At 29.9% G+C, this 27073-nt stretch overlaps 1 protein-coding gene across 1 annotated transcript in view; it reads right to left on the bottom strand.

Moving 5' to 3' along the window:
- Positions 1-27073, bottom strand: part of LOC111621132 (EH domain-binding protein 1-like) — a 110241-nt gene that overhangs the window by 30912 nt on the left and 52256 nt on the right. Inside the window, exons 10-13 of the mRNA XM_023363203.1 lie at positions 26396-26630; positions 16738-16865; positions 10995-11094; positions 1473-1525 (exon numbers count right to left, since the gene is read on the bottom strand). Coding sequence (XP_023218971.1) covers positions 1473-1525; positions 10995-11094; positions 16738-16865; positions 26396-26630 — 516 coding nt within the window. The remainder of the gene's footprint in view (positions 1-1472; positions 1526-10994; positions 11095-16737; positions 16866-26395; positions 26631-27073) is intronic.

Genomic DNA, 27073 nt, shown 5'->3' with positions numbered 1-27073 from the left:
AGACTACCTTATTATGCACCAGTATATACGATAACATCATCATAGATTACAAAATTATAGAAGAATATAAATGCTTTCACTATTAATTGGGAAAAAGTTATCTGCAATCATAACAAAAAAATATAAAAAAAATTATAAAAAATAAACTGCACCATTAATATATTTATTTATATATTTAAGTATACAAAAAAAAATTAAATCTTAACAAAACGTAACTTTTTGTATCATCAGTTATAAACAAAATTAATATTAAAAGTAATTGAAACAAAATAAAATGGGAAAAAATAAGAGAAAAATAAATTATTTGAAACATAAATAAATTAAATACAAACTTACATACAAAATTAGTAAAAAAAAGTATTTTAAAAAATCATGGTATAGAAATAGCTACTTCAATATATCATATTTCATGCTAATACTTGCTCAGTCTTATTATGTTTAATTCTTAAACATAATAATGACATAAAGACATAATAAAATTCTTATTTATTTAATAGCTTATAAAAAAAAAAAAATACTGATTTATAACATGTTACATTACATGAATAAATAATATAAGAAATAAAAATAACAATTATATAAAGTAAAATACAGGCATCCCTTGATTAATACAGTTAATTAATCCCTCAATCCTACCACATACATCAAAATCGTGGTAATCAAAATGTGGTATCTATGTTAAGTAAAGACAGCTGGTAAAGCTGCATAAATTAAAACTTCTGCTGAATATATAGAGGGATTGCCGCAATTAATTTTGTGCATTATTCAAATATCATGTTAAGCAAGGAATACCTGTACTTATGTTATTTAGCTTTTGAAGATAATATATTTTTCAAAAATAAATAAATAAATATATGTGTATCTATTTTCATTAACACCCACAAAAATGAGAAAAAATTTAATCTGTTAATAGTATTTCTCTAATCATTGACAAAAACTATTGTGTCATGATATTTCTAAGCCTTACTAGATACAGCAGTTCACTGAAATTTATAAAATAATATTAGATGATAAAGTTAATGTCACTTCTTTTGCTATAAATTAATATTAGAAAAATTTTTCATGTAAAAAAATACAATCTTTCATTTTCTCTTGTTACTACAACTGACATTAGTATTTTTATTATATTCATTTCTCCATATTTTCATTACATTTAAATGTTTAAATTTCGAGAAGTATTTTAAAATGTGTAAGAACATTTTTTAGGACAGTACCCCCAAATTTTATTATGAATGATTAAAATTTAATATTGTTTATCTTATTTCTTAAATAACAATTTACATAGTTTTGTTAGATGTGAAAATATCGTTTTGAAGTAGTTACTATATTTATACTGTAACTACTACTGAATTTTCAAAATAGTAAAATGGAACAATCACATATTTTATACAATTGTAATAAATAATAATATAATAAAAAATGTGAAAAAAATAACAAAATTATTACTATTATTATTATTATTTTACACTAACCTCTTTATTGTCAGAAAAATTTATGCATACATCTAATTTATCCCCCTTTACATCTGTTAAAGAAAGAAAATCTAATTAGCAACATTTTACTAAATGAAATTTTACTCTAATAACCAAAATAATGAAATAAAAAAATATATATATATATGTAGTACAATCCAAAAGTTCGGGGCCTTGACTTAAAATTCCTTACCTTAAAAAGTTTATATTGCTGATGCATAACCACCTTTAAGTAATCACCTTGGGCAACGATACACTTTTGCCAGCGCTCGTATAACTTCTGGAAGCACGGCTGGAAGCCATTTTTTGAAACCTCCTGTAAGGCCTCCTGCGATGCTGCTCTCACCTCATCTGATGACACAAAACAGCGTTCCTGCAAATGCTTTTTCATTGATGGAAACAAATAAAAATCACACGGGGCTATGTCCGGTGAATAGGCGGGGTGTGGAAGCACATTAATTTGAGTTGTCATGCAGAAGGTACCAGTCTCCACTTTGCCAGATCTATGGCCATTTAGGACGAATGAATTCCCTCAAATGACATAAAATGTCTAGATAATGCTCCTTGTTTACTGTTCTGCTTTCGAGAATAAATTCTGAATGAACAATTCCTTGAGAATCATAAAACACCTCCATCATGACTTTTCTTTTGCTCGGTGCATGTTAAGATTTTCCGTTAAAATACGCTGGCAACTAGTCTTTAATAAGTGAGTAGCCACAGAGATTTTTTCAAGGGTTTAGCAACGATCTTTGCATACATATTGAGAGACCAACTCAACATTTCTTCGTTCCATGAAGTCAAAGGTCGGCCAGATCGTGTGCGATGGATTCTTGGCCCTCTTTAAAACATCAATGCCATTTGTACACCTTTGATTTTACCATGGTGAAATCAAAGGTGTACAAATGGCATCGGTGTTTTAAAGAGGCACCGTACACATTTCATAGCAATTTTAAAGTCTCCGTAGGTGTTTTACCTAAACGCTGACAAAATTTAACGTTGCAGCGCTGTTCTTGAAACTCCATTTTTATTATGTCACAAAACAAAGGTAACTATCTCCAAAAGAAAACAACAGCGCTCGTGGTTTAATCACGTGACATGGGCGAAATCAACCTGAACACGTAGGAAATGTTTGACAGAATCAATTTCATATGCTGTAACTTCGAATACATGCTTTTGTTGTCATACATTACTGTAGTCCCCGAACTTTTGGATCGTACCACGTATATCTTCAAATTGCATAATTTTAAAATAATAATTCATTTAAAATGTTTAAACTTGAAAAAGTTTGTTAAAAATTGTCCTAAAAGAAATTGGGCTTTTGACAACCACTTGACATTAATAGACTTTAAATTCCATACACCTTCTATTGTACGCTGTTTCAGAAATAGAATATTACACCCACTATCACTACTTATTTCTATAAAAATACACTACTTTAAAAATTAATTTTTTACAATATATAAATTTAAGACAACGATGGAGACACTTCAAATTTTTGAACTTGAAAAACTTCATTATAAATTCCAATTTGTTTTAAATTGTGATTTTAATGAACTTTTTTCAAGTTCAAAAATTAAAATGTTTAACAATTCCCATTTCATACTTNTATTTATTATTTAAATTAAAATTATTTATTTATTTAAGTCTTGTATTATGATTAAAATTCAAATACAATATAAAAAAAAATCCTGTATGATACTTTAATGAATTAATATACTATTTTAAAAAGCTATTTATAATTATTTTTTAATTATTTATACTGTATATACATATTTCATAAAATAAATATTACAGTTCTCTAAACAGAACTAGAAAATAAAATTTGTCAGAAGTTTGTTTAGAGAGATACTATTACATATCTTACAAATTCACAACTAGACAGTTATTCATAAAGTTTTATCCATAGTTATGAAGTGAAAATATTATATCAACATTTCAGATTATTAATACAGTAGAATCCACTTAAGAGAGCACCCTCAGGATTGCTGCACAATCGTCTCTTATTTGAAGAAACAGGATCATTGAGAGGCCTGTTAATGGTATTCAATTTTCTTCACTTTTTCATGTCTTAGAAGGTCTATGTAACTTTTAATATACTTGAAAACATTAAAATTCATCACCACATAAGTTTACTATAATTACATATTGGTTTCCACTCTAATATCACAAATTTTATTGTTATATTAAATAATTAACAAACAGTATGGCAAATCCTTACTTAATGTCCTTTCATTTAACATTGTTTCATTATATCGTCATCGAGAAAAGATACACATACATTTGTAACCATTTACAATAATCATTGTTAAATTTTCTTTAAAAAACAGTAAAATTGATTATAAGAGATGAGAAATAAATGCTGGTGGTTGTTAACACAATCCAATAAGAATAATATTAACTAAATTATATCATTTTTTATATCAATTAGCCCATGGTAAACTTTGATGTGATATACATCACTTTGCTTAACATCACATATTCAAGTTTATTTTTGTTCTTCTTAGACTTTTTTAGCATTACTTTCACTTCTTTCTAGAAATACTGTAAGTGACCTAGCTGAAAAAATGTGAACAGCTTAGCTCCAAAATTTCTGAATATTCTTTAATGGGTCATACAATAAAAAACAAATAAGTATAGTATCACTTTTTAAAGTAAGATTATGTGACCACTGAAATTCTTCAAGATGAAAATGTACCATACATTTGATCTGCAGTTTGTTCATTTTTATTTTATACCTTTTTAATATGTAATTGCTTCTTATATGTGTATGTAATAAAACTGTTTATTATGATTCTGTAAATCTTTTAACTGCCTATGTATTAGAAAACTGACCAATGGAAGGTTTCACTAAATCTCCATACAATATGTACTGTACCATAGTGTAGAGAGCCCTGCCACCATGTACTGTACCTTGGGTGGTAACAAATCTTTCTTAGAATAGCACTTCCTTATGTGAAATACTGCTCTAAAAATGTAGCTGAATGGACTCATTTAAACAGACTGCTATACTATCCAGTTGTGGCTGTCGGCCATAAAATTGTATAAAAATACGTATTAATTTTAGTTAGTTTTAACTTTCTCTTTGTTCCTTTGTTTCTTACTTTTCCCAGAACTTTCCCTTCCAACCTTTTTCCCTTGGGTGGGATTACCAATTCCAAGAAATGAGAGTAGAACAAAGGGTGAAGTAGGACCCTAAGGCCGGAGAACAAAAGGAGAAGGAAAGTCTGGGTCAAGCGCTTGAGGAGAACGGATGAGATAAGGTAGGGCTCCGTGTCGTGTGTAGGACGACCGGGACTACGAGACTTTGATAAAAAGAAGTTTGGGCTCAAATTCCGAAGAAGAAGAAGAGCAAAGAGGAGGTAGCGCTCCAGATCGAGTATAAAGCGATTGGAGGCTACATGAAGCCAGAGAACTTGCAAGAAGAAATTCCTAAACAGAAACGTCGAAGAGAGCTACAGAAAGAACCATACGAGAGGTCCACAGGAAGGACGAGAAGTAATGTCCCAAGTAAAGCTCCAGTGTAGTATCCCACCCAAGATTACGAACACAAGAAAATCCCAGGTATTTCCATCTTTATCTTAAACTATTCTTATCTGTCTATTCCTTTTTCTCTTCTTTAGTTGTAAATAGTATAAGGATTAGTTATAAGTTTCGGACTGTGCGTAATTGTCGCTCAATTAGCTCGCTATTTTATTGATGAGATTGTAACGCCTGTGTGTACACAGAAAAACATTTTTTGTAATATTGGGATCCCAAAAGAAAAAGGGAAAAACGAACCTGTTCGAAGTGAAAATAAATAACTTTGTGTCAAAAAATTATCTAACAAGTATTTATTTTGTACTTTTCCACTCGCGGGACTTTGTATTTGTTGCAATGAACACCACACAGTGCTGTGTTAATGGGTATCCTGCTAAAGTAAAATATAGGGGAGAAAATCAGGAAAGTGGGAGAATAATCTCTTAAGCAAACTGCTACCTTAGCCAATGTTCTCTTAAGTGGACTCAACTGTAATTTCATGTTTTTTTCCTAAAAAACTGTTATATATCCTTGTGAACTAAACCTGACTTGTATCTAATCTAATCCAGTCCTTAGATTTTTGTATTTAAAAATGAAAAATCTTGTTTACATGAATAAGATGCACAGATACACATAACATGAAACACTTGTTCATGATATGAACACTGTTGCATTCATTAGAAACAACCACACTGAAATCAGAAATACAATATATATGGTTCAGTGTATTAAATCAGAAGAAAATCTGAAAATAGCTTATAAATATTGTGCAATAATTGTGATTTCATCAGTAAATAACTTTCAAGCATTTTATTTTATATTTTTCATTGATTTCCTTTTATTCTCTTTAAAACTACTACTTTCATCTTAAGATTCAGACCCATTTTCACATGACATTTTTTGTTAAAAATGTCATCAAGAATTTTCTCCTGAACTACTTTGTGAATCAGCCTACATAAATTTCTATAGATTTTCAGGATTTTTATTTAATGTTATTCATTGGTTTTAATCTGTATACATCAGCTCTATTAATATTACTAACATTTATAAATTAAACTTAAACATTTTTCATTTTAATTATGTGCATAACAGGAGGGTATTCAAGTGGTGTGCTTATGATGCTGAGGCACATCTCATGATACCAAAGAAATCAGTATTGTCACTCAAGTACCCTCTCATGGTCATGCCAGTGCCGCCAGCTAAAACATGCACACCAACAAAAATAATATTGGAGTAGCCCAAGACATAGCCAAAGATTGCACTAGTGGAAATTTAAATTTGCTGACTGGTAAGCTTTCGGTTAACAGACGTTTCGGTTGATCAATATTTGGATAACCGATGCTCTATTGTATTAAAATTCTAATTATTAATTTACTTAAGAGATGGTGTCTAATACGTGGTGTGTTCAAAAAGTATTGGACCTTTGGTCGGCAAAAATAAATTTATTGACTTTGAGGTACAAAACCCTAATTCCCTTCAAAGTAGTCTCCTTGGTAATGTATACACTTCTCCCAGCATTCCTGCCATTGCTGGAAACACTGCTGGAATGCATCTTTTGGAATGGCCATCAGCCGGTCCGTCGGATTCCACACGATGTCTTCTCTCGACTAAATTTGGGTTCCTTTTAGCGGCATTTTCAGCTTGGGAAATAGCCAAAGGTCACACAGAGACATGTGGGGAGAGTATGGAGCATGACCAACCACAGGAGTATTGTGTTTGGTGATGAAAGCCCGAATCAGATGCGCAGAATGGGCGGATGCGTTATTACGATGGAGCTGCCAAGTTTTGATCGACCACAGATCCAGTCGTTTGTGTTGCACTGTATCGGAAAGACGACAAAGGACCTCCTGGTAGTACTCCTTTGCGATGGTTTGGCCTTGTGGTGCGTACTCACGACACACCACTTCATGAGAGTCGAAAAAACTGTCAACATGACCTTTGATATTGCTGCGCACCTGCTGCGCTTTTTTTGGCCTCGAGGATCGTCCCCGAAAGCCTGCTGAATCTTGTGAATGGTTTACGCTCGGGTATCGCCAAGGTTTTTGGCAAAATTTGATGTAATATCGCTGCTCACGTTGTTCAGTCATTTTCCAGCTTAGTGGAATCCGACGAGAGCGCACTACATGACCTCACTCATAGGCCGATTGCCAATGACTGACGCTTCCTGCAGGCGGGAAAAAATTCAGGGTTGTGCATGACTGTCCCCTCCACAACTCCACCGAAAGAGGCCTCTTGCACATCATCGGTTTACGCGAAAAAAAAAAATTCCTATACTTTTTGAACAGACCACATATCTATCACTAGTAGCAAATTACTTAGTATTAATCATTAAATTAGTGGAGTTATGGCACGATTATTTAAGGTGATTGTTTGGTTATATTTCTATACACATATTGGGCTTCATGATGTTTGATATACTTATATTAAAACATTTGCTGGATTTCACAAGGTTTTTTTATTTAACATTTCTTAATGCAGTGATTTTACTCTTAGTGGGAGCACCCACATTATGATGTTATGACCAAGTCAGCAGCAGCATACTTGCTATTAGCTCCTAAAGTCATTAACAATGAGCCAACCACATACTTAATACTAAGCCTTGAAGCTTCCAACCTCAAGCTAGCAGCAGTGAGTGTATTACTAGGCCCAGAAGCAGCCAGCTGTCCTGTTGGAGAACCTCCAACATATACCTCATGCACATTTTTAGACCATAAACTATGAATGGGTTGAAATATAGAGGAAATATACAGTCAACAGCTACTAATTCTCCAATGTAGACACAAAGTTGAGTACAATGGAAAGTTGCCTGGTGTCCCAAGGGTTGTAGAACCTGTTATACCACCTGGGTACCTTCCAGCCCTTGGCTCAATGCCTCCCATCTTGGCAATTCGCCAGTTTTTCTCTTAGTTGGACCAGGCCTTAGCATTCAGATAAGAAAATCTGACAAGACACACTGCAGCACAGATCAGAAAGGCCTGACCACAACAAGGTAGAGATATGACAGCAGGCTAAACTCACTTAGTCTGGTTTTTGACAATATATTGCATCATGTAATTGCAAATGAAAGCATTTTCTCTTATATTATCATTACTAAAGCTAAATTTAAATGTCAGGAAAGTAGTGAATGACTAATGATGCCATCAACATCAGAAAAAGTTGTTTAAATAACTTGAAAAGAAGAAATACCCAAAGTATATAAATAATATAATTTTAAATTGGAAAAATAAAACATTATTAAAGTTTTCAATTGTATTGCATATTTTTTTTCATTACTTATTTTATCTGTACTTGGTTGACATTAAATTATGAACAACTTCAAAATGTATAAAAATTGAATTTATTCAGGCCACTGACACTGTTTTTCAAAATCATAAAGTTGAATTGATAAATAGAAGAAATTGGGTTCAGAATAAATAAATTAATAAATAATCTACTTGTGTGGAATCAGGCAATATTTAAAAGAGAAGCCTTAGCATCCTATGGCTGAATTCTGCAATATTTAGCCAAAATGATCAATGCCTTAACCTTTGCTCAATCTAGTACCAATCATTTAATCTACAAAATTATAATGACTTGAAGAATGTCATGAATATAGCTAATAATTGGGAACTCATTTCCATCACACTCATGATGGAAGTGAGATGTTCTCTGAATTGTATAGACTAGGAGTGGCAAACCTATGGCACACATGCTCAAAGTGGCATGTAAGAAGAAATCATCTGGCACATAACGTATCGTATGATTTTGATTTATCATCTGTCATTTTCAATCATCCATTTGGTTTATTACCTGTCCTTTTTTCAATTGGCTTTTTTATATTTATTCTAATTAAAGCATATTTGTTTAATTTCTTTAAACATTGATTTGAAGTCAACTTTGGCACATGTAAACATCTTTTAAAGCTAAGTATGCTTACTATATAACTCAAAAAGGTTTGCCATCCCTGATGTAGATTGAATTCAGTAAAACAAAATTTAACAAGTGACTAGGGTTCATGTTCAAATATTGCTTAATCAATAATTAATGTTTGTGAAAAATGGAGATTTTTCAACTGTGACTGTGTGTGCCTTGGCATTGCTTGAGGGAAGGAAAAAAATATATTTTTGCCCTTCCCTCAAGCAATGCCTATATAGAGAGAATATTCAGTTGGAAGAAACACACATGGTTCATGGTTTTATGGATAAAGCAATTCAATAAACAGGTGATCTACCAAGGGAGTATGCCTTCCAGGAGGACTTTTTATGGGAACTGACCTCTATTTAGGCATTAGATATGTGAGATCACGCTGAGGGCTAAACCCTCTTGTCGTCGGGACGTTAAGGTATGCTCACTCTCGTCTAAGGATGGCTTAAAATAAGAATGTTACCTGAATCTTTTGATACGTTCAACTGTCAGGACTGACACCAGTTAGGGAAGGATATTGCGCCCTAACACGTGAAATGTTACAATCTAAATATATCATGGAGGGCTATTTCTGTCGAGCAGGAGGAGTCATGGGTAAGTCCGACTCGTAGCAGGTGAATGGTCTGAGCTTAGCAAATAAATGGAATCAATAAGTAAACATAACAATTAATGTTTAATAGATAAAAGAAATATACTATATATATTGTTCCACATCAAATACAAGTTAGCATAATCAAACTTAACTCTAAATATGTCTCTATTCTTAGATATATTATTATGCCAAGTGTATACTGCTAATCTTAAATGAGAAAGTAACAATTTCTATCCTATCCTTGCGAGAGAGAGAGTTTACAAGTATGATATAAATCGTACTACCTTACAATGTAAGTCAGTCAGTAGTCTTTGGAGGAGTACGGTAGATGGAGGATAAATTCGTCAGGACAATCTTTTTTATGTATGCACACAAGTTAAAATATGTTGAAGAAATCTTATGGTAGCTGATTGCCTCCTATGGCAGCTTCATGTTTTCGAGGACTGCCTTCTGTGGCACCTCGTATTATGGAGGGCTACCTCAAATGGCAGGAAAACTACCCTTTTATTGGGTTCTCTGACCAATAGCATAAAATGATCTGCAGTTACAACAGAATGCACAATGAAATGTAGAGGGGGTAAAAATACAGACGGTGATCAGAATTACCAATAAAGTCCTGTGGAAAAGGAAGTTGATTTCCCTTTTCTCAAAAAACACAATGAATGTAACTTCCCTTTTTGTGAACAATATGTAAGAAATAATATATTTTCTTACATTAAATTAACTATAAATTTCTGATTCTCACAGATACATGAAGAAAACATGGAAAACTCCATGCAGCCAGCCTATTGGTCAGGAGCATATTTGTGACCAACTGCTAGTGTTCCAGTGGTTTGAAATTCATATAGTGTGATAAAAAAAATTGGTTACAAACAGCAATGATTAAAGCTAAACTTTTAATTTATTTTAATCTCTCAATGTCATGTACAAGCTTTGCAGATTTTGTTAAAAATAACAAAAAGGCTAAACAACTTTTTGATTGCAGAAAGTCACAAGGAGAAATATAAATTCAAGTACTGATAATATCCTACCATATTAAGTAGAGGAAAATATAATTTTGGAAAAATGAAAACTTTTGTCACACTCATTTTCCTTATCAATCCTTGGATTATTATTTATTTATTTTAGAAATAAATATTGGTATGAAAAAATTATTTGTGGTTTCTCAAAACATTATCAATAACTTCCTATTCTTTCATATTTCATAAATTTTTAATGTGTATGGTTGGATTAAAAAAAAAAAAAAAAAAAANGTCTAATCTAATTTTATATTTTATATTAACAGACCTCTAACTGTTAAGAGTTAAATATTTCTTAAAATTTTAAATTTATATTTAAGTGTGTTAAAATTTCATTAGAAGTACAATACAATAAGATTTACAAAAAATAATATATTAATTTTACTATTTTGTAAGTATTAAATGATAAAAAAAATATAAATAAAAAAAATTAATTAAAATTTATAATATTTAAATTCATAATCAAAATGCAACATGATTTAATGAAGTTACCTAAAGAAGAATTTTCTGAAGATTCATTGTAGGGTATTTCATCTTCATTTATTCCCACATTTATTTTAAATGGAATAAAAGATGGATAATTTCCATTTGTCTAAAATATATAAAAAAAAGTAATAAAAATAAATTTATTTCTTACAAATTTATAGCCAAGCAATGATTTATTAGAATCTAAAAATACATAAAATTAATATACAGTGGAATAATGATTAATTTTGTGTTAATGATAAATTTAATGTTAATGAGCACCTTTCATAATGATTAATTCACATAACAAGCAAAACAAATTGTAAAAAAATGACTCGCATAATGAGTGACAAGGAGAGAGGAAGTCCCGGATTGTGCGCATGCTACATCAGTCTGTGTTTAGCACTCGTTCCGCTAGCATCTTATTGTCGCTTGTGATCACACATTTTTCCAAACTTGTGTTCAGACATATTACATATAAACAACAAGAACCATAGCCCATTATATAATAAACATGCCAAACAATATGCCAAATTCTTGGGCTATGTAAATGCTATAATTAAATATTAGAGATTGATTAATTTGACTAGAGGTATTGGTCATTAAATTTTAGAAATGTTTAAATTAAAAATTAATTATTTATAATTATTAACTGAAGCATAACTGTTTACCTCTAGTTAAATTAATTAATTTTTAATATTTAATTATAGCCTTTACATAGTTCAAAAATTTGGCATATCGTTTGGCTGTTTATGAGAAACATTTTTTCAAGTTCTGTTCTCTGCAAATCGAATTTGCATTCCAGGTTGGTTCATTTCACGCTAGAAAAAAAATAAAGATGATTCACGCTCCTTAACAATGTATGTTGTATAATTTTCTTTGAATAAATGTTATACATAAAATATTTGAGTATTTTTTTCAGCATGGAATGCATTATTGTATTTTGCATTAATTTATATGGGAAAAATTGTTTTGCTTAATGAATGTTTTGCATTATGAGTAAGATTCTGGAATGAATTATAATTGTTAAGCGAGGTTTCACTGTATGTTGCATGCAATACTGAAACAGATTTTAGAATTATCTTTAAATTTCTAAAATATTTATTATTAACAAGAGTAAGAATATACAGATTTAATTTAAAATAACAGGATTGCATGACATCCATTGCTTTGATATTACAGAGACATTTTGGGAGCTAAAACATAAAAAACACCCTGGTAGTGCATCATTACAAAACTTACCTCCAACATGGCTCAGTGTAGAAAACAACCTTAAAAACCAACACCTGACCAAGAAAATTCTACCCAATACAGTCAGAAGTGCACTGTAATTAAATATGACTCCATACTATTCTTTGTGTATAAAAGGACACTAAATATGTAAACATGCACATCACATATAAAAGTAATCCTACGATATTGATATTTAAGTCATTAACAAATAAAAACAAAATTTATAATACAGAGCCCCAAGAGGATATTCAATCCCAGTTACAGACAACAGATTTAACAAAAAGCTAACATATATTGGATGGACAATAGATTTTTGACCAAACAACTAGATATGACATTGCTAAAAATAAATTTGTTGTAGCACTAGTGCAATAAGACTATGAGCCTTATTATACAGGGTGTCACCATGTTGGGATGAAGCAAAAATTTTACAAAAAGGGTTTGATAACTACAAGTTGAGAACTTTAGAGGCATTGGAGATCTTTTGCACTAAAACCAAAGGGGATTGAATAAACAATAAAGAAAGCAATACTTTGTCATTTGCCTGGCAATCTTTCATCACCAAGCCGTGACAATGAGGCCATATCTACAATTGCACACAAGCATATAATTAAAATGCCATTACTGCATTATATAACACCTAATGCATAACTTTTGTTGTTGTTTGTTATTTTTATTCATTGTTTCTATTTTAAATATTGTTTATATAACTTTATATATGTGTATATCTAATTATTTAATTTGATGTATTAAATTACTCAATTTAAAAAAAAAAAAATCATCAATTTAAATATTCAAACATTCCAATTTTGGAATATTCACAAGGAGAGCGCCAGATATTTGGGTCTTTAATTTGAATGAGACTTGGTGAGCATGTAGCCCTAAACACAGACAGTTAGTTCCTTGTCCAAATAATACAACCACTTCTCAAGCATTTTCAAAAAACAGGCTTTTGAAAATTGTGTGTTTAACTTTTAAGTCTTTGGAGGTTTCACTTCTCCTTGTAACAGCAATAGCTGAGTGCAGTAGTTCCTGATCTTTTTGGATTTGGCAACCTTGGCAGCCCATTTACCTAAGTTTTATTTCCCATTTTTGCTAAGTTTTATTTTGCATGTTTGTCAAACAATGGCACCTTGGTCAGTTACACAGTGCTGTACAATTACATATAAAAAAATTATTATAAATTGAGAAGTGTTGGAGGAAAGACACAAATAAATATAATAAAAATATAATTATATTTTTATTTAAAACTAAGCATCAAGTGATGTGACATTGCCAAAGGCCTCAATGCAGAATCTAAATGTTCTTATTTGCCATTATTAATTTTTTTTGCATACCCCTAAGCCACCAAGCATGTGCTTCTGGGATATGCATATCCCTGGTTGGGAATCACCGGCCAAATGGATAAGACACTAAGCACTGGAGCTACACAATGTAGAACAAACCTTTGCAATTTTAGTTTCTTTTTATGTGTAACAAAATTATTCTATTATTTCACCACATCATTAGTATTATTATTACTATTATTATTCCTCACATTTAAAGCTTATAAAACAAAAGACTAAAAAAAATGTGACATCATTTCCTGTTTAGCAAAAACTAAGTCTTTGTAGATGTAACCCTTGTATGTTGTTAAATAAAATTTTTATTTCTTCATATTAATTTCCAGATACAATGGTATTGTTATATTTGAAGTGTAACAACATGATTGCATGAGAAAATTGTTCATAAATTAACAATTAAAAAAAATTCTGTGACTGTGCTACCCTATTTACATATTAGACTTGACTTTTTTTGTCTATCTGCAGTAACATCTAAAGCTTATTTGCTTGTGTTGTTATAGTATGTAAACAATAGCAAAAATATCTTTTTATGAGTATAAGCTTTATAAGCTTTAAACATGAGGAATAATAATAGTAATAATAATGCTAAGGATACAGTAAAATAATAGAATAATTTTGTTACACGAAAAAAAAAAAAAAATTGCAAAGGTGAACCTTTGCAATTTTTTTTTTGCCTACACAGTGCAGCTCCAATACTTAGCTTGTTATCCACTCAGATATCAGTTGCAAGAAGTGAAACTTCCAAAAACTTAAGAGCTAAAACACTCAATTTTCAGAGGCCTGGTTTTTGGAAATGCTTGAGAAGTGGGTTCTATTATTTGAACTGTTTTGTTTGTGTTTAGAGCTATATGCTCACAAGTTTTGTTCAAATTGGAGACCTGACGTTTGGCCCTCTTGTCATTAAACCATTATATGTAGTGTAGAACATGAAGTAAGTCCATAAATTAAGCTGAAAATGTTTTTTCTAATAAAGTATTGTTGGAGGATGTAAGGAAGGTATGATATTGATTAACATTTTTATTGAAATTTTTAATTAATTTAAAATAATTAAATACATTCTGTACATAATACAAAATTTGTTGTTATAATTTATTTATTAAAAATTACAGGCAATGTCTTTTACAGGTAATAAAGTATTGCCCGTAAAGAACAATGTAGGAAGAAACATTCTGAAGACAAAAATAAAAAAGTTGTACACACAACAAAGTTAAAATTTTTCTTCTCATGATAATCCTCCATACATGGAAATATGCAAAGGAATTTGTTATATGGAACACACATATGCCACATCATTGTACTGTACTCCACGCAAAAAAGACGATGTCCATAAAATACCTTCCTTAGTTAATGTTCAGAATTTTGTCAATAATTTTTCATGTAATTGAGGTAACTGTCATATCACATTCTCATAAACTTTCTATTTATGCACTTTATTTATTTATCAATGTTTCATGTATATATCTAATTCTCAACAATGTGAGGACAGTGTTGAATTTTTTTTTCTTTTTAATATTCATATTTTCTATTGGAGATAAATCCAAGCAGTGGTGTAGCGTGGGTGTCAGCTGCCCGGGGCAAAGGAAAATTTCGCCACCCCCTTACTTAGATATCTCAATTTAAAAAACTAAATTCAGTTTTGTCACAAAATAAGTAATGAAAAATTCCGTGCTAGTGTTGCCACCTTTTTAAAATCGCTGACCCGGATAGCAGGTGCGGTGTTCAAACAGAAATAATGTGCAGTGCATGCTGGTTCAGTTAGCGATTAGGGAGAATTGGGCAGGAGTAACATAAGTAACCTAGATGACTTAGCTGTATTGGACATTGGAGGTGTATATTAAGATGAGTGATTCGCACAAGCAAAAAAAAAAAAAAAAAAAAAAAGGTCAACAGGTTGTGCACGAAATCCCGGACTGTCCAGATGATGACACTTTTCGTGCTCATTTCAATCAGTCCAAATTGTAGGTGCAACGAAAATATGTGATGAAATGGTTCAAGTTTTTACAAAATATTATTATTATTTATTGTGAAATTTTGCCACCCCCTAAAAAGTAATTTTGCCCCTCCCCGAAACGTAATTTTGCCACCCCTAAAAAGTGCCGCCCGGGGCGGGCCGCCTCTGCCGCACCCACTACGCTACACCATTGGGTCCAAGGTTGATGCTGGCCAGGGAGTACATATGTACAATTAGACTGCAGCCAGGCTTCGGTTTTTCTAGCATTGTGCAGACAAACATTATTGTGCTGGAAAATAAAGACTTGTCTTTGGAAAAGTTTATATTTTGATTTGTGTAGATGTTGCTGAAGGATTAGAATATAAGCTTCAGAGTTCACAGCACTATCACAGAAATGCAAATCCTTGCCATTTTTCACAGACATTAATATGAACAACTAAAGGTAACTTTCCTTTTATTTGCATGATGTGTGACAAGAAAAACTACAAGAAATTCCAGAAAATTCCCCAAAAATCCTTTCTGAACAAACTTCATTGCAATATGTTGCCAGGTAGTTGTAAGATTTGCATAGCTATGTATTCAAAACTAATGAAATCCAAAGTAGTAAACTGTTGGAATAAACTTGTTTATTTACAAAAAGAATTATTTATAGCACTTGGTTTATATGCATACTAGGGTTTTTAAGTTTATGTAAATTTCTAAAAGTTTAGATGATGAACGAAGTTCATTGCAAGTGGAGTTGTTCTTTTGTTTTTAAAAATGTTTTCTTTCTTTAATATAGTAATGGTAATTAGCATCAGTAAATACAGGAAAAAATAACCAATAGATCTTTTCCTGTATCTTAAACATTAATGGAATTTTTATAGCACTTATAAAACTTCAAAATTAATTTGATATTGAATTATAGTATTAGAGGTTTCTAAAAAAAACAAAAAACCAGAGTTACAACTATATGCTTTCATGTTGCCATCATTTAAAATTATTAGTTTTGTCAACAATCGTTAGGTCAGATCAACTCAACTGGCTTGGATGGCAACTCAAAATGTTTGGATTGGTTTTTTAAAATGTTAAAAATTTATATTTATCACCTAGTAGTCATCATTAGATATTTGTAATAGTAATTTGTATCTTATTAACAGGCTTTTCTTGTATTTTGATTATTTATAAAGTTATTTTAAATAATATTTTATTAAAATTCAAAATTAATTTAAAAAAAAAAAGGTTATTTAATACGTTAACTTACATTATCATTAACTGATGATTCTTTAGCCAAAGTTGTTATTTTGTCAGATGAAATATTTCCATCTTGATTAATTCTGGATTTTTCTATGACAGATTCAGAAACTGAGTTCAAACTTTTATCTTCATCTGCTATAAAAATTCAATTAATGTTATCACTAACTCAATATTTTTTAAATATATCTTTTTACCAGTAAATATAAATTATTTTTAAAATAAAGCAATTAATTCAAATGAATTTTTTATTACAAATATAAACACATTCACTTCTACATTCAAATGATGTTAAAACATATCTCATATCATATTGAACTTAGCAAAAATATCAAGAACTTCTTAATGAAAAATCTAAATGAAAGTCTTACTTAGGACATATAATGGTTCTTCAGATTTTACTATATTAAAATATTAACATATAGTATATGAAATTATAGAATTAAAAAATTTATAATATAGATTATATTTAATAAAACAAAAAAAAATTATCATAAAATATTTTTTCATTAACAAAACAAACATTTTTGTAATAGATATTTGTATAGAGACTTTATGGTAAATTATTTTTACTAATTCTACCAAAGATTAAATTCCAAATCTTTATAAACTATACATATATTTATAAATATTACAAATACTTTAAATTTAAGTTATATTTACACCATTTGCCAATAAAATTTTTTGTGAATTTATTGCAATATTTACATTGAAAAATTTTCAAAACACAGTCATTAAAAAATTTTTTGTAACCTTTGATTAAAAATAATATAACATGAAATGACTAAATGTTAATACAGTAGACCCACAGTAATCCGGCACTCCCTATAATCCGACATGACTATATGCAGCTTGATATGCAATGGGCTAAAGAGAATGGTGCATCGTACAACGAACTTTTACTTCTGAGGAGACTGAGAGACAAGGCCTTACTCTTGCATTTAGCCAATGTAAAACAAAAGAAAATTGATGAATATTTGCATGCACCATAAATTTATTTGTTTATCCATTTTCAAATTAAGATCATACATAGTACATAGGTGTATAAGCTTAAATCCGCTGTTTTTTAGTCAGAAAAACACACGTTTTTTTCTTAGAAAGCAAAAACAAATTTATTCAAAGTACTTTCCCTCACTAGTGACACATTTGTTCCATCTCTCGGGCAATGTGTGGATACCATGACAAAAAAATTTCTTCTCTTTCGAGGCAAACCACTCATCAAGCCATTTTCGGATGTCTTCGTAAGAATTGAAGTGCCACTCAGCAAGCGCGTGGTCCATCGATGAAAAGAGGTGATAGTCGGAAGGGGCCAGGTTCTGGTGAATAAGCGAGATGGGGTAGCACCTCCCAGTTGAGTGTCTCCAAGTAGTTTCGGACCAATGTTGACACATGCGATGGTGCATTGTCTCAGAGGAAAATCAGATTGTCGTGTCTTTGCTGATAATCAGGCCTTTTTTCACGCAGAGCACAGTGCAATTTGATCAGTTGTTGGTGGTAGTGGTGAGCATTGACAGTTTCACCAGGTTTCAACAGCTCATAGTAGATAATACCCTGCTGATCCTACCAAACGCACAGCATTGTCTTCCATCCAAAGCAATTTGGTCTTGGGAAAGATGTTGATGGTTTGCCTGGATCAACCCATGATTTCTTGCATTTAGGATTCTCAAAATATATCCATTTCTCATCGCCAGTTACAATCTGATGCAGAAACGACTTTCTTTTTTGCTTGGCGAGCAAGATTTCGCATGTGTTTTGGCATTGCTCCATCTGCCTATCGTTCAATTCATGCAGCACCCATTTTCGGATCTTCTGAATCTTTCCCATGGCACGTAGACGCATGGAAATGGCTGGTTGAGTAACACCCAATTGCTCGGCAAGCATTTTTTGTGATTGGGTATCATCCTCATCCAAAAAAGCCTGCAGTTGATGGTCCTCAACCTTCCTGGGCTGATTTTCACGCTTCTTGTCGCTCAGGTAAAAATTTCCATCTTTTAACTGACGAAACCAATCTCTGCACGTGGTTTCTGATAAAGCTCTGTCTCCATAAGCCTCCACAAGCATTCGATGTGCTTCGCAGCCGATTTCTTCAAATTAAAGCAGAAAAGCAAAGCTTGCCGCATATGCTCTTTTTCTGTCACAAAAGTAGACATGATTACAAAAAAAAAATATATATGTTGTTGTACGAAATATCTGATGATGTGCACTGATTAATGTTGACAGACGTCAAAATCATCAAAAAAACAATATGGCGTCGTCATGGTAACTTAATACGCTCGCTTACGCCATCTATTAGTAAACAGCGAATTTAAGCTTATACACCTGGTATGTACCTTGAAAATACTTACATATGTTGTATGTAATTGATTGACATCAATACGTTTAATTATTATTTTTTTGCAAGTGCTATAGCGTTAATAACATTAATTTTATAATAAACCCTATGCTATCTATTGTGTTGTTTAATTCACTAAGTCCCATATCGTACATTATGTAGTAAATAAAGATTTGATCTTACCATTTTTATAATTATACAATTTGTCAGATTACAAGGTACTCCTTTTCAAAAAAGTTCCAGACTACAAGAGGTCAGTGGCAATACTCTATAGTCCAACAAATTTGATCATCCAACACCACCTTGCAAAATGTTTGTCGGATTACTGCAGGTCTACTGTATTCAGTTCATGTGAGTTATAATTATTAAAAAAAAAACAATTCTATTTTTTGATTGTTCTGATTAAGACAGTGATTCTCAGACAATGTACTACAAGAGATGCTAAGTATGCTATGAATATTATGAAAGTATATTTTAAAAATGAGAAGGAACTCATTTGTATAAACATTTATTATATACTGTACTGTACATAATCAGCTAATACTTAGGCTAGGTTCCTAGAATAACAGTTATTATTGTACAATACATAGCTATTTGTAATTTAAAATATATCGATATACTTTTAATTTTGTACACAAAGTGAACTAGAAATTTTACATGCTTTACAGTGTGCTATAAGCCAAAACACTTTAAGAACCACTGGATTAAGATAAGTTTTTTGAAGATTTAACTATCATGATTTTTATAGTTAAAATCTAAATCTTGTGCAAAATTACAAAACAAAAAGTTTAATAATAATAATAACCATATTATTATTATAAAGATTTCAAATTAGATTTATGTTCTACAGTTATGGATAAATGGTAAATATACAGTACAATTTCAATAATCTTTGCTTTGTTTTGGGTTCTAAGAATAATGTTATTCTTAGAACCCAAAATCAAAATACATGTATGTTAGAATTATTCAAAAATATCTTCTTTCTATTATAAAAGATGGCATTTTGAAATACTTGCAATAATGTGCAAAATTTATAAGTTTACTACCACACAACCCACACATTTCACATTATTTATATAAGAGAAAAAAGATTTTTATCTTATAGAAGTTGTCTACTGCATGGAATTTGCCTGTATGATGACTTTGATTAAGAAATAAACTATGATTAACAAATGACTCTCTAAATTAAATATTGAAAACTCAGTTATAAGTTACTTTGTTATTCAATACTAAAAAACTAGTTGTTTGATGATGAATTGTCTCATTGAATGAATGTTTTTGACAAAGAAATATGAAATGCCTTATTTTTTAATTCTGTTTTTATAACTGAAAATCTTGTCTTATTAAAACAAATTTCTTCAAATGTCATAAGTATTTATACATATTGTAAGAATATTTATGATTTGCAATAAATTTCTACTGTTTATTCAATATTTGCTATTTAGCCCAATATTCAAAATCATACACGTTTTTATTTTGACAAAAGTTAATTTTGTCAAAATGTACTGATTTATTGACCATTACAGTAATTAAAATAAAAATTCTTGAGAATTAACAATGAAAAATTATATAATTTTTCTTGCTTTAGTAAGTATAAGTTGAACAAACAACACCACTAAAATCCGATGCATTATAAAACTACAAGCCAACCATTGCTGTATGTCATCGAGCTAGATAATGGTTATAATACTAATAAATTATAAAACAATTTGGTAATAGAGGGAGGCATTAGGCACCATCTCTTAATAAATTTAATAATTATAATTTTTAATTAAATAATTTATTGAGATCTACTAAAAAAAATTGGCCTGGAGCAGGAATGGAAGTCCAAGTAGCGTAATTGGCAATGCATTTGCACTGTAAGCAAGAGTGGCAGCTTCGAGTCCCACTCTGGACCAATTCTTTTCTTTCAGTATGCATAATTTATTAGTATTATAGCCTGCTGACATATGGCATTGGTTGGCTTTGAATATAAGTTGAAATTATATTTTCAATAAATAGAAATAAAATAATTTAGTAAGAAGCATCTATAGAACATTTTACCATAAAGTTTCATAAAAAATTCCTATAAAATAGACTTTATAAAAATTTTTCCAATATATAATAATTTGACATAAATACAGTATAATCTTGGTAATCTGACATAAACAACTAGAACAGTGTCATATTAAGGAGCGCCAAATTATTGGAACTAACTCATAAGATGAATTTGATCATTTAATTGCATTCAGAAAGAAAAACATTCATTTATTTCTGTGATATTATATATCCATGATATATACAATGTAATAACATTGTATTAATGAAAAACAATTATTGAATATAATAGCAGAAAATATCAAAAAAGAGCAATCATATGTTACCATATTTTAGAGTTCCCAAATTAGTCACCGATTGTTTTAAAATAAGTTTCAATTATCTTCTGCCATTTTGTCATCCAATCATCCAACTGTACTGCCAGTAATCATGTTGTCAAGTTGGTGGATTCTTACTAAATTTAGTGGAAACTGAAGCAATCATGAAAAAATTAGTGGAAGGTACAGTATTTTTAGGGGAGAAATCCTCCAAAAATATTGTAACTGAAATCTCACAGGACTGATTTTTATACAGTACTGGGTTATAAGGTACTGACTGACCCTTTATTGTGCAGCCTAAGATGAAAAGCCTAACAATCCTCAATATTACACCCAGGATCAATATAATGCCACATTTATGGAAAGGTGTTCAAATTTAGTAGGAACTGGTAAACTAGTATGAACTAGTGGGAAGCTTGTCTATGGACTTGGCAACAATGCTGGTATATTTAAGAGTTGACTAGTGTCAGATGTCATTGGACATGTCAAACTAGCAAACAGCCAGATTACTGAGATTGTATTGTATAAATTTCCTGAATACTACAATTTTCTAAGCTAATATAAAATTTTCAATGTATATTATNAAATTATGTTTAAATAAAATAATGTTGGAGAAACCATAAATAGATAGTTATAAGTAATAGAACTTTGGAAGCAAGCACAAAATTGCTATGGAGAACTTATCATACAGGAACACTGTTGATTGGTTATGTAGACTTTATTATATAAAACGGAATTACATTTTGAGTTATTTGTCTCTCTTCAATTCTTATATATAACTGATGAAATTGAAACAATGTATTTAATGTATTTATTAGTGACAGCTAGAAGTAACCAAAATTTTTTGAAAATAAATGGAGTAAAACTGTAAAACATAAAAGTTAAAACTTGCTAAAAACTGACAAATAGAAAAATTAACACACAAAAATACTAACATGAACCAGTAAAATCCAATAAAAAAACTTCCACTTTTTTTAGTGAATTTTACTGGTTCATTAGGTGTGAAAACTGATCAAGTTCCATTTCTCATAATGATGATAGCTAAGAAATGGTAATTTAAAAATAAGATAAATATGATTTTATTACCTAAACTAAATTCTTTACTTTTTCTATCAGAAAAGTTTTGTAATTTACTTCTACTTCAAACTTCTAAATTATGAAATTAATTAATAATTTAGAAGTTTGAAAAAGTTAATCAGGAGAAAGATTTAAACACTAACTTGTATTTTGTGTGTATACATGTTATCAGTTATACTAGCTGAACCTTGGCCATAAGATTAATGCATATATATTAATTTTACTATTGTTGTATTTCTACATTCATCAGGTCAGCATATAATATTTCATTAATACCATTACTATTTTTAAACCTATGTGGGTATTACCAACATTTAGGACATATTGTGCCATTCATAACATAATAAATCTGAAAGCATGTTTTCAATACATATAGAAACATAATTAATTAAATTGGAAGTAAACTATTAAAAGTGAATCATCATTGAACAAACTTTTAATCTCTATTAATTTAAATTTGCCATGAACCACCTGTCCCATCATTGTGGACCATAGGTTGAGAAATGCTGACATAGGTAGTCAACCACATTCAGAAGAATCAAAAATCACATATTTATTTTTAATTCACTTTAACCTTAAAATAAAATTAGAAAGAAAGGAATAATCTGAACAGAACAGCTCTGCAGAAAACTAGTTTTGTTTTCATATTTAAGACACTAATGGCTCAAACTTGCATTGTAATTAGTTTGACATGAACTTAAAGAGATATTATTATGTAGTGTGTGTTTATTCCATTACAGTATTATATTTACAATTTAATCATTATATCATGTCAGGCTAGTAAGTGCAAATAATTATTTTAGATTCCAAACAACTTTTTATTACACTGGTTTCAGTTGTTTTATGTACAGATGGTTGCAAGTTGTGTAGTCATAAGTCAGTAGTTGCCAACTCTTCCAAATTTGTTAGGAGACTTGCAGAATTTGGAAAAAATTTTAAAATTTTCTAACTTCCAAATTGAGGCCTTCCTTCTGTATTTACTCAACAAGACAATCAACTTTTGAGTATACATTAAAGCAGACTAAAGAATAGGTGATAGCAATATCAAAATGGTATTACTTGGTACTTTTTCTTTAGAAAAAGTACCAAGTAATACCATTTCTAATACCTATTCTAATACCATTTTGATATTGTTATTTGTTATCACCTATTCTATTTTGATATTGTAGTATCAAAATGGTACTTTTTCTTTAGAGTAAAAAATGTCAAATCTTCCAGAATTTTTTACTTCTGGAATGGAAAAATCCTGGAATCAACTCATTAGAAACTGGCAACTTTAGTCAGAGAATAACTATATATATTCAAGGTACAGTCGACCCCCCTATAACGTGCGTTCCTATAATGTAGCGAAAAAATTGTAGCAACATTCGTATAAAGGAGCTCCTAAAACGTCGTCGCCGACTCGTTTCGCGACAAGATTGATAGAATCTGGACCAATAGTGGATGAGCAGCCGAACTACTTTCCTCCGCCCTGCGCCACGCTACGGAGCAGCTAAATTGAGTTTGCTATCGTCTGTACAGTATTATATATAAATTAGGTACTGTACATATAATTATATATTAATTATATATAAATTAGGTACTGTATATATAATTATATATTAACTTAATTTATTGTAACTTTATTATAATTATATATATGCTTTCTGCCGCCTGGCAACACGCTACGGAGATTTTAGGCTAGTAAGTTGAGTTTATTATTGTCTGTACAGTATGTAAATTAGGTACCGTAAGTCTAATACAGCACTAATTTTATACATTTCTTGTGAAAGAAACATTTCTTATTCAATGGCCATAAAAATTATTTATATTAATGATGTCTCCAAAGGTCAAGTTATTTTTCTGCGAAAAATTCGTTATCAGAAATCGCGGCCGCCGTTTCGTGCACTGTTCTGCGACGAAAACAAGCTTTGAGCAACGGCGTAGTCGAATGGTGCATACTCGGTAAGTAATCCTACAATTTTTTGTTTATAGCATAGTTTATACAGATTATTCCCAAAAAATTATACATGTTTTGGAAATGTTGAGTGGAATTAGTCTAGAATCGGTTAATTTTATAGAAGAAAACCTTTCAAACAGCCTTAGTCCGTAAACTTCACACCTATCGGGCTACGATTGGCTCATGTATTTAATCATTCCTACAACGTAAAATTCGATTAACGTGGAACGTATCTAAGCGTTATAGGGGGGGGTCTACTGTATTTCTAAAGAATATTCAGTTTTATACTTCGATAACTAAAGATGTACAAATGTTTAAAAAACTGTGCAGTAAATAATATTTGAGACTATACTGATATTCAATCTATTTTAACATTAAATATTAATTTAATGTTAAAATAGATTGAATGTGTGTCTATATTTGATATTTCTGCATTGTAGCTTGTTTACATTTAAAATAAAACAAAGAACATTATATTGTGATTTCCCCTCATAACATATTACAAGTATAAATTTATATCATTCTTTCTCCTTTTTTTATTATTTTAAACAATAGTATCAGAAACAAACTAAATTATGTTTAAATAAAATAATGTTGGAGAAACCATAAATAGATAGTTATAAGTAATAGAACTTTGGAAGCAAGCACAAAATTGCTATGGAGAACTTATCATACAGGAACACTGTTGATTGGTTATGTAGACTTTATTATATAAAACGGAATTACATTTTGAGTTATTTGTCTCTCTTCAATTCTTATATATAACTGATGAAATTGAAACAATGTATTTAATGTATTTATTAGTGACAGCTAGAAGTAACCAAAATTTTTTGAAAATAAATGGAGTAAAACTGTAAAACATAAAAGTTAAAACTTGCTAAAAACTGACAAATAGAAAAATTAACACACAAAAATACTAACATGAACCAGTAAAATCCAATAAAAAAACTTCCACTTTTTTTAGTGAATTTTACTGGTTCATTAGGTGTGAAAACTGATCAAGTTCCATTTCTCATAATGATGATAGCTAAGAAATGGTAATTTAAAAATAAGATAAATATGATTTTATTACCTAAACTAAATTCTTTACTTTTTCTATCAGAAAAGTTTTGTAATTTACTTCTACTTCAAACTTCTAAATTATGAAATTAATTAATAATTTAGAAGTTTGAAAAAGTTAATCAGGAGAAAGATTTAAACACTAACTTGTATTTTGTGTGTATACATGTTATCAGTTATACTAGCTGAACCTTGGCCATAAGATTAATGCATATATATTAATTTTACTATTGTTGTATTTCTACATTCATCAGGATAAACTATTTTACTCATAAATTCTCAAATTATAGTCAATTAGCCATAATTTATGTCCAGTTAGTATAACACAATTCGCTATTTGATTATCTGCAGTTAGTTCATCTCAGATTTTGGACTAAATAACTGACATCAAGCTATATATTACATGAGAGATGAAATTTTTGGATCATATTCTATATTTTATTGACTTATCAAATAAAATATTTTTGAAAATTTTTGTAATTCATTTCAAATGTCAAATTAAACTATCTTATATTCCCATTTATTTGAATGTGTTCATACTTTGGATGAATATTTTAATAACAAGTACAAATTATTTACATAAACCTTTTATATTCATTTAAATGTCCTTAATTTAAAAAATAAAAATTGAAATAATTTAGCAATCAGTTTCATTCCTCAATGATACTTATATCATTGGTAATTTTTTGTTCATATACATCACTATACTTATGAATAACATTTTTATAAATGATTAAAAATTTGCAAAATACCTATATGTTTTCTAATACTAGAGAAATATTTCTATAACTGAGAAAAAGGATTAGAAATGAAATTAATATTACATTAGTCATGCATTTAATATCTTCCAATATAAAAATATGTAATTTTTTTCATGCATTCATCATTAGTGTTTTAGTAAACATACCAGAATTTATGTGCAATGATACTGGAAAATCAGCATTTCCATTTTTGTTATTATTTAAGATGTTTGTATTCAAAGTGCTACCATCATTACCAGTTTCAACATTGTTGTTAGAATTGGAGACATTAACAGTCGGGAAAGGAAATCCACCTAAATCCGGCTTATTAATACCCTGACGTGCCTCCTCAATTAATTTTCTAGCCCTTTTTCTTAATTCTTTCTGACGCTCCTCCTCTTGCTGAAATTAAGTATAATATAAAATTAAAACATCATAAATTAACTTCTTTCAATATTAACTTTTTGTAATAATGACTTTAGATTTTAAAAATTATTTATTATAATTAGAAAGTCTAGTTTATATAATAAGTATATGTTATATTCATGCTTTATTTAAAATCAATATGAATAAAGATTTTATATATCAATTTACTAAATAATCATTTATTTTATTTAATACAGAAATAAGAAAAAAAATAACATCCTGGACTTGATCTGATATAACTTCATATGCAAGAAGAAAAATAAAGTAAAATTTTCCATTTTATTCTTTGAAAAAATTAAAAATTTGCTCTATACTAATTTTCAATAGATTATCTGTAATTTTTAATTATTTCATAGAAAGAAAATGAAACAGAAAATTAAATCAAAATTATTATTATAAAAAATAATAATTTTTTATAA

This window comes from Centruroides sculpturatus, unplaced genomic scaffold, assembly GCF_000671375.1.
Source record: "Centruroides sculpturatus isolate CEXI.00-Female unplaced genomic scaffold, Cexi_2.0 scaffold171, whole genome shotgun sequence".
NCBI lineage: Eukaryota > Metazoa > Arthropoda > Arachnida > Scorpiones > Buthidae > Centruroides > Centruroides sculpturatus.
This window is presented reverse-complemented; position numbering and strand designations above follow the sequence as displayed.